At 37.0% G+C, this 12511-nt stretch overlaps 1 protein-coding gene across 2 annotated transcripts in view; it reads right to left on the bottom strand.

Annotated features, from left to right (window-relative positions):
• The window catches only part of FAT4 (FAT atypical cadherin 4), a gene marked incomplete at its 5' end in the record, with an annotated part of 171708 nt that overhangs the window by 86260 nt on the left and 72937 nt on the right, over positions 1–12511 (bottom strand). For both annotated transcript variants that reach the window (XM_082653602.1, XM_082653601.1), the window contains one exon: positions 976–1237. In XM_082653602.1, coding sequence (XP_082509728.1) covers positions 976–1237 — 262 coding nt within the window. The remainder of the gene's footprint in view (positions 1–975; positions 1238–12511) is intronic.

Below are 12511 nucleotides of genomic sequence, written 5' to 3'. Positions count from 1 at the left end.
GGCCATGAACCCTGGTCAGTATCATGACCATTGCTAGAATTAAGGCGAGAAAGAAATGTAATGGGAATTACATGAAGGACATGCATAACTCATCTTGGGGACTGTAGTGAGAAGTAGGCTTCTATAAATGTTTCACTCCTCTGTCAAATGAGTTTCTAAAACATATGCCTTATTCCAAACTCACTCCAAATGTAATTCAGAATTCAATTTCAGTTTTAGATAAGAATTTCCAATAGTGGGAAGGAAGCATACCCACACCAATTACATGGATTTTGGGTACTCAAATTCAACAGTCATAGCATAATATGTTCAAATAGACAAGGTGGGAATTCAGGATTCCTATTTTACTAACATTTATTGAGCATCTGCTAATCCTCGAACCCCATGTTAGCAAACTTATATACGTTTTACCCTAATTCTAACAGGAATCGTTTCCATATACAGCAGGATGAACTGAAGCTAAGAGAAATGAATACACTGCCTTGGTTCACACAGCTAGTAAGTGTTAGAACCAGTATTGACAGGTTTTCATGTGCTTTTCTTTGCTCTTTCTATGCACAGCAACATATTCACATCAGACTTTTTTTTTAATCTTTATTGGAGTATAATTGCTTTACAATGATGTGTTAGTTTCCGCTTTACAACAAAGTGAACATCAGACGTTTTTAAAGTGGAAAAATGCTATCAAAACTATGGTTGCCAGAAAAATCCACAATGCATGTCACAAATACTTTCAGAAACAGAAATATCTGTAATTAGTAATCAGATGATTGGCTACCTTCATTTGCTCTCAAAAGTCTAGAAATTTGTTTGGGAATTGTAGTGAAGATGGTTAATTAAAATATTTCAAAATCCAGCATTTATACTTGGTAGCATATGGTAAAAACTAGTCACAATTTAAGAGTAGCCAAAACATAGTCCATAATTGTAGTCAAAGGTGATCCTTGCCAATACACTTATGGGCGTGCCACCTACCTGGGGTAGTGTCTTCTGGGATGTCAAAAGAGTACACAGGCCTGGAGAACTTGGGTGTGTGGTCATTCACATCGCTGACAGTGATATTTATTCTCATATCTGAGGACTGAAGGCCGTCATCTGCACGAACCAGCAAGGAATATTTGGAACGGCGTTCCCTGTCCAACCTCTTGGTAGCTATCAGATCTCCAGATTCAGGGTCAATTCGGAAACTGTCATCGGCTCCACTAATGATTGTGTATGTGACAAGAGCATTTGCACCCTAGGAAAAAAAGATGAGTATCTGAACTGCTAGAAATAGAACACCAAGAGTACCACTCCTTGTGCTGAATACGTATTTGACAAAGTGAAGCTTTGGGGCTTAATTTCACATGATACTGTAAGATTTCAAAAGGTAACAAGCCAGAGTAGTGTATTACCTAGTCTTTCACCATTCACTCCATTAAATAACAACAAATCGCAACCTTCAGTATTTATATGTATATTTCAGTATTTATATAACACAATGAATCTCAACCTTCAGTATTTATATATACCATTCACTCCATTAAATAACACAACAAATCTCAACCTTCAGTATTTATATGTTTTTTAATTCTTAAAATATACACATGGAAAATACGAATGATGCTAATACTATTAACCACATAACCAGAGGTTTGCTAAAGGCTTGCTCTGTGCCAGGCCTAGTGACAGCACTAAGTATGCATTATCTCGCTTCAATTCACAGCTCCATGAGATACTATTCCTCAAATGAAGACACGGGGTTCCGAGATGCTAGGTAACTTATGCAGAGTCACACTGTAAGTGTGAGCGTGGATTTCAAACCCTAGTCTGCCTGACTCTGAGCTCATGCTCCTTCTGGTTCAACATGAAAAGGTATTAAACAAATCAAGCACTAAATGGAGGCTTGCAATAAGCACTGTAAGAACCAAAGACAGGGATTATTTTGACCAATTTGGTAGTGTGGAGAGTTTAAATCTAAAATAAAAGAAGAAAAATCAAGCTAAAGTATTAGATTATGGGTGTATGTTGGAGAATCTCAGTTGTAACACACATTGAATTGTATGGCCAAGAAACCACTAATCTTGTTTTAATCGAAAACAATCTTTTAAGGCTCTCAATAGTGTAGGATGGACTAGAATGAAGAGAGGCCAGAGAAGGGAGACAGTGAATAAAGTTTGGCCCCAAGAGACTGGGGCTTTATTTCCTCAAGATGAAACTCTATACAATCTGTATTATTTTCTGGTTCTAAGTCCCTGTTCTGTAAAATGAAAGCAGGAATCCATTCTTGTTTTCTCTCAGATCTTAGAGCCGTAGCACTCAAAATCTGAGGTATGAACCAGGAATTTGGCAGAAGGAATGGAAAAGTTGAGAAAAATACATTTATTAAGTGTTTATTAAGTGCTAAGCACTGCTCTGAGCACATCAGTTCATGGGCACTAATTGTTTAGATACTTAAAGGTAATCCAGTTGGGTAAGTACTATTATTATCCCAATTTTGAAGATAAAGAAACTGAGACAAAGAAATATGAACCCTGGCTATCTTGCTCTAGAAATGAGACTCTCAATTATTATGTAACAAACATAATACACAGGACAAATTAGTTAAGATCTGATAGGTTATTGGATATAGAAGTAACAGTAACAATATCTCTCATTTGTTCAACATTCCCCTATATTCTCATTTCTTTCTTTTTTTTTTTAAATTGCAGTTGATTTACAATGTTGTGTTAGTTTCAGGTGTACAGTAAAGTGAATCAGTTATATATATATATATATATATATATATATATATATATATATATATATATATATATCTCCACTCTTTTTTTAGATTCTTTTCTCATATAGGCCATTACAGAATATTGAGTAGAGTTTCCTGTGCTATACAGTAGGCTCTTATTAGTTATCTATTTTATGTACAGTAATGTGTATATGTCAATCTAAAACTCCCAGTGTATCCCTCCCCCCTGCCCTTATCCCCTGGTAACCATAAGTTTGTTTTCTACATCTGTGACCCTACTTCTGTTTTGTAAGTAAGTTCATTTGTACCCTTTTTTTAGTTTCCAAATATAAAAAATATGATATTTTTTTTTCTGTGTCTGACTTACTTCACTCAGTCTCATTTCTTTCTTTTAACAACTCCAGGCAATGGGTGTAAAAGTGAAACAGAAGGAAAAAAAATTAATTTCAAATTACTTTGGCTGTCAATTAGGAGAATCCTCTTGCTGAAGATATCTCTGGATAAGGTCTGCTTTGATGCAGGAGAAAGTATACAGTGAAATTTTATAATTTTATGTATAGTATGTTAAGCAATTGAAGGACAGTTTCATAGAAATGGTTATGTGGCAATGGTCATAACCATAGAAATGGTTGTGTGGTCAGAGATTTGAAAAGGGGTTTCATAAAACTATCTGAAGGTCGATATATGTAGGTCACAGTTGAGGCCACAAGATTTGTTGAGGATTTAAATTAGAATAGATCAAGAAAGGAACAGCAGCATAAAGATTGAATACTACATTTAGAGAATGGGAAAAAGGGGCAGGGACTACGGGAAGAAGAGGGGGAAGGACCTAGGAGACCCAGAGGACAGCCTGCCACAGAGGTTAAAGGGAAGGTTTCAAGAAAGAACAGATTTTAGCAGTGTCAAAAATAAAGAAATTAAGGGAAATTAAAATTAAAGCATCCAGTGCTCGCTTCGGAAGCACATATACTAAAATTGGAATGATACAGAGGAGATCAGCATGGCCCCTGCGCAAGGATGACACACAAATTCGTGAAGTGTTCCATATTTTTCTAATGAGAATCTACTGTGTAGCTCAGGGAACTCAGTGTTCTGTGGTAACCTAAATGGGAAGGAAATCCAAAAAAGAAGGGGTATATGTATACATATAGCTGATTCACTTTGCTGTACAGCAGAAACTAACACAACGTTGTAAAGCAACTGTACTCAAATAAAAATTAATAAAAAAAAAATTAAGCACCCATCTGGATTTGATGATGGGGGATGATAATTTTACAGTATTTAAAAATCTCTTATAAACTTATCTATATATTGTTGCAATTATGAGCAGTTTGATTTAGATATGTTTACTTATATGTATATTATAATTGAAATATTGAGTTAAATATTATACACTGTACTGGCTGAGATCTGATGCTCTGGGGTCATAGTTTTGGGCTTGAATATTTGCTCTACTACTTATTAATTGTGTGTCATTGGGCCACTACCTAACCTCTTTGAGCCAACGTTTCCTTACCTGGACAATCAGGTTGGTAATAATACCTGCCACATAGGACTGCTCTGAGGATTAAAGGCACTCATATGTGTAAAGGACCTAGAAAAATCCTTGAGAAGCTTTAAGCGTATGACAATGCTAGTTGTTACTTTTAGTCCTATTTTAATTATTTTCTTATAAAAGGAATACAACAAGTTAAATGTATTTGATGACTAAGTTGTTTGCAAATAAATAATTTAAGTAAAAATTTGATTAGAGTTGCTATATATCCCAGGGAAAATATTCTCTGATTTCCTGTTAATATGTAGTATTGAGTCTTGACACTGAGGTATAAGTAGTGTTGGAATTGTCAACTTCAAAAATTGCTTTTTGATTTAAATATACTCACATAAAACAAATATACTTTTTTTACCATATTAAGCTATAGCAAGGTATTTATTAAAATATACAGGCTAAGAACTCTCCAGAAGATATTAGGAAGAACATAAATTTAGGGTGTTTAGACTATAAAGCTGACATGCTGGGAAATTTCAGCAGCTGAAGTTTCCATACATCTTTTCCATCACAGGTTAAATATATTTTATCTTTGTGACCAAACACATAAGGGGATGATTTCTAACAGTTGAAGGCAAAAATACTCTTTCAAAATTTACATTTAGTGGCATTTGCTATATTTGTACTGCATTCCCTAAGCTAATCTTAAAATTTAGTAACGTGAATGCCTCAAAGAACATTTTAATTTAGTAATGGAACAGCTGGGTTTAACGTACTATGCACATTTATCTTGTATATTCAGGTGTACATAGAGTATCTAATGTATTTATTGTAATTGTATGGTTTAACAAAAACATTTAATAAGAATTTTAGACTTCTAATCTGACCACATTCTGTACCATTTGTTCTATTTCACAAGGAATTCGATTATTCTGGTAAAACAGTCCAGGGAAAAACAGCTACACTCAATTCTGACCTACTAAAATGGAATTTGGAAACTAGGGGAAAGCCAAGATATAAAAACATTTCAAGCTATTGTACAAATGGTTTGAAATTGAGAAATGTCCTGTCTGCAAAATGACTATAATAATTAATACTCCTAAACTTATGATAACTCTTCTGAACAGAAGCAAAGGCAACAGACTATGTCGATAAACCATCTTTTTCACTTTCAAAATCAGCTGATGTGGTGCATTAGTAGTTCTAGTGAATGTCTGAAAATGTGTAGCCAAGAGTAATGATTTAATTAGGTCTTTTGAAAAGTCTATTTATTTAATATTCCAAATATGCAGTATCAGCAATGCTACAAGAAACAAATATCGTATTTCAGCTGTAGCCCAGTGGAAATAATGCTGTTTAAAAATACTCCACTCTCCTGAGGAACCACAGAGACAAAAGTAAGTGGAAGGAATTCTAAAAGTAAATAGCTATAAATTGCAAATGCATTTTATGAACTTAAGTAGTATTTTCAAAAACACATATGGTACCATGGAACAAAGCTTGAGTATCCTGGCCAATTACAAGCATAATAATTCTGTTTATCGAAGGAAACAAGAGACTGACAAAGTCACATGCTTCTGAGAGATGTGTATCTTGATCCAACACATGTTTCAAAAGATATTTAAATTACGTTCAACATGTATATGTTGCTTTCTAAAACTGATTCCTTTACCCAGGCATTACTCTTCAGTGATCTACTAGTTTCTCTAACATACTAATATTTTTATGTTCAATTTAGTAATTAAGGACAAGTGTATAAACTAAAGAATATATGGACATAATTTGCTGATTACCTACATAATCTTAGCATTTTAAAGAATTCTATTAATCTTGCAAAATCAATCTACTGGATAGTTGTGTGACAATTTAATGCTGGCCACAAAGTAAAAGCAACTCCTTGCTTTCAATATTGACTCCTACTCAAAACTAGATGAAGAAAGAAAACAGAGCCATGATTTGGTAAGAGAGAAAACATTTGAAACATATATATATATATATACATATTTTCAAATTTAACTAAGAGGTAAGGAGCTGACAATAGAGAAGAAGATAGAAGGTTTACCTAAAAGCATTAATATTAATTTATTATAAACCACTCAGAAAAGGAAACAGCCAATAATTCTGAATGCCATAGGAAGCCTAGGTATCCCTTACGCATGGCATAGAGCCAAAGAAATTGGTTTCTAAAGCCAGGATTGGAAATAGTCAGTAGTCATTAAAATGCTACTAAAAAATTTAAGAGAAAACATATCCAAGAAGGAAAACAACCTCAGGGGCTTAAAATTTTAAACATAAGAGTCCAAAAGCATTTTCCAAAAATGTCTTCCTTTTTTCTTTTTAAACATCTTTATAGGAGTATAATTGCTTTACAATGGTGTGTTAGTTTCTGCTTTATAAAATAGTGGATCAGCTCTACATATACATATATCCCCATATCTCTCTCCCTCTTGCATCTCCTTGCCACCCTCCCTATACCACCCCTCTAGGTGGTCACAAAGCACCGAGCTGATCTCCCTGTTCTATGCAGCTGCTTCCCACTAGCTATTTTACATTTGGTAGTATATATAAGTCCATGCCACTCTCTCACTTCCTCCCAGCTTACCCTTCCCCCTCCCCATGTCCTCAAGTCCATTCTCTACATCTGCATATTTATTCCTGTCCTGCCCCTAGGTTCTTCAGAACCATTTTTTTTTTCAGATTCTATATATACGTTAGCATACAGTATATGTTTTCTTCTTTCTGACTTACTTCACTCTGTATGACAGTCTCTAGGTCCATCCACCTAACTACAAATAACTCAATTTCGTTTCCTTTTATGGCTGAGTAATATTCCATTGTATATATGTGCCACATCTTCTTTATCCATTCATCTGTCGATGGACACTTAGGTTGCTTCCATGTCCTGGCTATTGTAAATCACACTGCAATGAACATTGTGGTATATGACTCTTTTTGAACTATGGTTTTCTCAGGGAATATGCTCAATAGTGGCATTGCTGGGTTGTATGGTAGTTCTATTTTTAGTTTTTTAAGGAACCTCCATACACTTCTCCATAGTGGCTGTATCAATTTACATTCCCGCCAACAGTACAAGAGGGCTCCCTTTCCCCCATACCCTCTCCAGCATTTATTGTTTGTAGATTTTTTGATGATGGCCATTCTGACTGGTGTGAGGTGATACCTCATTGTGGTTTTGATTTGCATTTCTCTAATGATTAGTGATGTTGAGCATCCTTTCATGTGTTTGTTGGCAATCTGTATATCTTCTATGGAGAAATGTCTATTTAGGTCTTCTGCCCATTTTTGGACTGGGTTGTTCTTTTGATATTGAGCTGCATGAGGTCCTTGTAAATTTTGGAAATTAATCCTTTGTCAGTTGCTTCATTTGCAAATATTTTCTCCCATTCTGAGGTTGTCTTTTCGTTTTGTTTATGTTTCCTTTGCTGTGCAAAAGCTTTTAAGTTTTATTAGTTCCTATTTGTTTATTTTTGTATTTATTTCCATTTCTCTAGGAGGTGGGTCAAAAAGGATCTTGCTGTGACTTATGTCATAGAGTGTTCTGCCTATGTTTTCCTCTAAGAGTTTGATAGTGTCTGGCATTATATTTAGGTCTTTAATCCATTTTGAGTTTATTTTTGTATATGGTGTTAGGAAGTGTTCTAATTTCATTCTTTTCCATGCAGCTGTCTAGTTTTCCCAGCACCATTTATTGAAGAGGCTGTCTCTTCTCCATCGTATATTCTTGCCTCCTTTATCAAAGATAAGGTGACCATATGTGCGTGGGTTTATCTCTGGGCTTTCTATCCTGTTCCATTGATCTATATTTCTGTTTTTGTGCCAGTACCTTACTGTCTTGATTACTGTAGCTTTGTCATATAGTCTGAAGTCAGGGAGCTGGATTCCTCAGTTTTCCTTTCTCAAGATTGCTTTGGCTATTTGGGGTCTTTTGTGTTTCCATGCAAATTGTGAAATATTTTGTTCTAGTTCTGTTAAAAATACCAGTGGTAGTTTGATAGGGATTGCATTGAATCTGTAGATTGCTTTGGGTAGTATAGTCATTTTCACAATGTTGATTCTTCCAAGAACACGGTATATCTCTCCACCTGTTTGTATCATCTTTCATTTCTTTCATCAGTGTCTTATAATTTTCTTATAATCTCTGGGAGAGCTTTCACCATTTGATATTACATGGAGCCGGGAGGTCTCTGGTGGACCAATGTCCTGAACTCGGCTCTCCCACCTCAGAGACACAGTCCTGACACCCAGCCAGAGCAGCAAGACCCTGTTAGTCACACGGCTCAGAAGAAAAGGGAGAAAAAAAGAAAGAGAGAAAGAAAAAATAAAATAAAGTTATTAAAATAAAAAATAATTATTAAAAATAAAAATAATTTAAAAAAGCAAAGAAAGAAAAAGGAGAGCAACCAAACCTAAAAACAAATCCACCAATGATAACAAGCGCTAAAAACTATACTAAAACAAACAAAAAGCAATGACAACAACAAAGAAATAGACAGAACCCTAGGACAAATGGTAAAAGCAAAGCTATACAGTCAAAATTACACAAAGAAGCATACACATACACGCAAAAAGAGAAAAGGGAAAAATATATATATATCGTTGCTCCCAAAGTCCACCTCCTCAATTTGGGATGATTCGTTGTCTATTCAGGTATTCCACAGATGCAGGGTACATCAAGTTGACTGTGGAGATTTACTCCGCTGCTCCTGAGCTGCTGAGAGGGATTTCCCTTTCTCTTCTTTGTTCGCACAGGTCCCAGGGTTCAGCTTTGGATTTGGCCCCGCCTCTGCGTGTAGGTCGCCTGAAGGCATCTCTTCCCGCCCAGACAGGACCAGGTTAAAGGAGCCGCTGATTGGGGGGCTCTGGCTCACTCAGGCCTGGGGGAGGAAGGGGCACGGAGTGCGGGGCGAGCCTGCGGCAGCAGACGCCAGCATAACGTTGCACCAGCCTGAGGTGTGCCGTGCGTTCTCCCAGGGAAGTTGTCCCTGGATCACGGGACCCTGGCAGTAGCAGGCTACACAGGCTCCCGGGAGGGGAGGTGTGGAATGTGACCTGTGCTCGCACACAGGCTTCTTGGTGGCGGCAGCAGCAGCCATAGTGTTTCATGCCTGCCTCTGGGGTCCGCGCTGGTAGCCGCAGCTCGAGCTCTTCTCTGGAGCTTGTTTACAATGGTCTCTTGCCTCTTCGGCAGCTGCAGACTTTTCCCCGGACTCCGTCCTGGCCAGCTGTGCAGCACTAGCCCCCTTCAGGCTGTGTTCACGCCGCCAGTCCTCTCCAGGCGCTCCGACCGAAGCCGGAGCCTCAGCTCTCAGGCCCGCCCGCCCCTCGCGCGAGCAGACAAGCCTCTCGGGCTGGTGAGTGCTGGTCGGCAACGATCCTCTGTGCGGGAATCTCTCCTCTTTGCCCTCCGCACCCCTGTGGCTGCGCTCTCCTCTGCGGCTCCGAAGCTTCCCCCCTCCGCCACCCGCAGTCTCCGCCCACAAAGGTGCTCCTAGTGTCTGGAAACCTTTCCTCCTTCACAGCTCCCTCCCACTGGTGCAGGTCCCATCCCTATTCTTTTGTCTCTGTTTATTCTTTTTTCTTTTGCCCTCTCCAGGTACGTAGGAAGTTTCTTGCCTTTTGGGAAGTCTGAGGTTTTCTGCCAGCGTTCAGTAGGTGTTCTGTAGGAGTTGTTCCACATGTAGATGTATTTCTGATGTTTTTGTGGGGAGGAAGGTGATCTCCACATCTTACTCCTCCACCATCTTGAAGGTCTCCTCCCCTTCTTTTCTTTAAAGTTGCAGGTGAAACTATTTCCTCCCTTCCATCCTCTGCTGCCTTTTCCTCCTTCCACCCCACCTCTCCTTGCCCCCGCATACAGGTCCTATTACAAAATACTCAGTGTTGATTTTTATGCCTTCAAGTGCAGTCACATCCTGCACAAATTGTCAACATCCCAACCGCTCCCTGAATGGCAAACAATTCTTTCTTTTCCCTAGTTATTCCTGCTTTATAACTTTACCCGTTTCTGCCCCTTTAACTCCCCACCCTTTCTCACCTCAAATGCACTTCTTGCATATCCTAGCTATCATCACCTTACATTTAGTAATTTAAAAAAAAAAGAAAAAACTGGAACATCTCAGGATAACACGAGCATGGTTACTTACATTTTTTTAACTTAAAAAACAAAACTCAATAGAAATAAAACAAGTACACTAAAACCGTGTTGACGTAAATACCTAGAGACATAAGGACTTTCCCAGCCTTCTTCAAATTTCATCATAAATATAAACACATCTCAAAAGATGAACTTGAAGACAATGCAAGTGTGTGTGGGCATACACACACACAGAAAAGTTAAAGAGAGAAAAATAAACACACAGGTAGCACTGCATTTGTATTAACCCTTCTCTGTCATATCGTGAAAAGAAAAAGTAGAGGGGAAAATAAAATTATAACAGTATCAACATAATAGTATTAAAAGGGTTGAATGTTGGCATCTCTTTAAAACAATCAGTTCTTAAGAGACTAGTGTATCCCATCGGAATATATATATATTATAATTAACATATTATTGCTTCCTGCCTTGGATAAATCACTTGAAATAAATGAGGTTTATTTGTTCTGTTTCTACAGAGAGTATAGCTAACAGAGCAGTTGTTACAATTACAATTATTTGATGTATCGATTGCGTAGGCTTATAGCAATTGCATGAGCTTCTTTTCTGTTGTTGATTTTTAGTTATTTTGCTAAATAAGAGATAATGAAGTTTTATGAATTGAGCTATCCAAATATATATTATCAATGATGAGCTTTAAGGAAATGCAGTATTTACTTAATTATAGTTGATGATATTTCATATCTATCAATAATAATAGAAATATTCTGCACACAACTCTTAATGGTAGCTGGAGTTGGGAATAAACTTTTCTCTATATAAAATTGAGTAGAAGGTACTAAACTTGAAACACCAAATCTTTTTCAGTAGAAAACTACAATTACCTAAATGCCCTTGCTTTATTTTGTTTCCTTTTCCTTAGGAAAAAGAAATTTAGCAAAATGTATAAATGACTAAGTCATTATATTTCTGTACTGGCTGTTAAATATTAGTCTGCTATTGAATTATTTACCTTTTTTTTGTTGTTGTTTTTTGTTTTTTGTTTTGCGGTACACGGGCCTCTCACTGTTGTGGCCTCTCCCGGAGCACAGGCTCCGGACACACAGGATCAGCAGCCATGGCTCACGGGCCCAGCCGCTCCATGGCATGTGGGATCTTCCCGGACCGGGGCACAAACCCGTGTCCCCTGCATCGGCAGGCGGACTCTCAACCACTGCACCACCAGGGAAGCCCTTTTTTTTTTTTTTAAATTTTATTTTACTGAAGTATAGTTGATTTACAATGTTGTGTTAATTTCTGCTGCACAGCAAAGTGATTCAATTATACATATATTTATATATTCGTTTTCTTTTGTTTGTTTTTGCGGTATGCGGGCCCCTCACTGTTGTGGCCTCTCCCGTTGTGGAGCACAGGCTCCAGACGTGCAGGCTCAGCAGCCATGGCTCACAGGCTCAGCCGCTCTTCAGCATGTGGGATCTTCCCGGACCGGGGCTCAAACCCGCTATTTACCTTTTTAAAGTCAAAGAAATAAGCCAAAAATCAAGTTTTCAGATACTTCTGGATTTTAATTGAGGGTAAGGAAATTAAATTATCTGACCTGTTTGGGGCTTAGCTTAAAGAGAAAGGGGATACTAGTGTAGGGGAACTTTATTCCTCTTTCCAAAACTCTAGAACATTAATTAAACCCTTTACCTAGCAAGAAGGAGAAAACAAGTGATACTATTTTTTTAATGGGAAAAATGTAAATTACAAATTATATAAGCTGCCATGCCATTTGGAGCATTAGCTAAACTTAAAATATAAATACAGAAGGTAGAAATCTAGATTGTGCCCCCAAATTTCAATTTACCACTAGGAAAGAAATTTCTGTTTATTAATGGAATTGAAAACTCATTAGCTACCTAGATAATTTCCTTAAAATATATAAGGCTATAATTAAATTATATATATTTGTGTATATGTATATATGCAAATTAAATGAAAAGTTGCAAGGTAGCCTTAATTTTTTTTTAATTTTAAATAATTTGCTTTTTTCAATTACAAATAAAAAATAAATTCTTAGCTATATATGTTATAAGATAGCAAATGGGAGTGATACTAGCATTAAAAAATAAGATATTTCTGTAGGAATTTTTTACTATTTGAGAAATTAAAATAATTTGGCTAAGAAATTCAAAATGTAGCC

This window comes from Grampus griseus (assembly GCF_964374135.1).
Source record: "Grampus griseus genome assembly, chromosome: 4".
Classification (NCBI taxonomy): Eukaryota; Metazoa; Chordata; class Mammalia; order Artiodactyla; family Delphinidae; genus Grampus; species Grampus griseus.
Note: the sequence above shows the minus strand (reverse complement) of the source record. Positions and strands in the feature narration are given on the sequence as shown.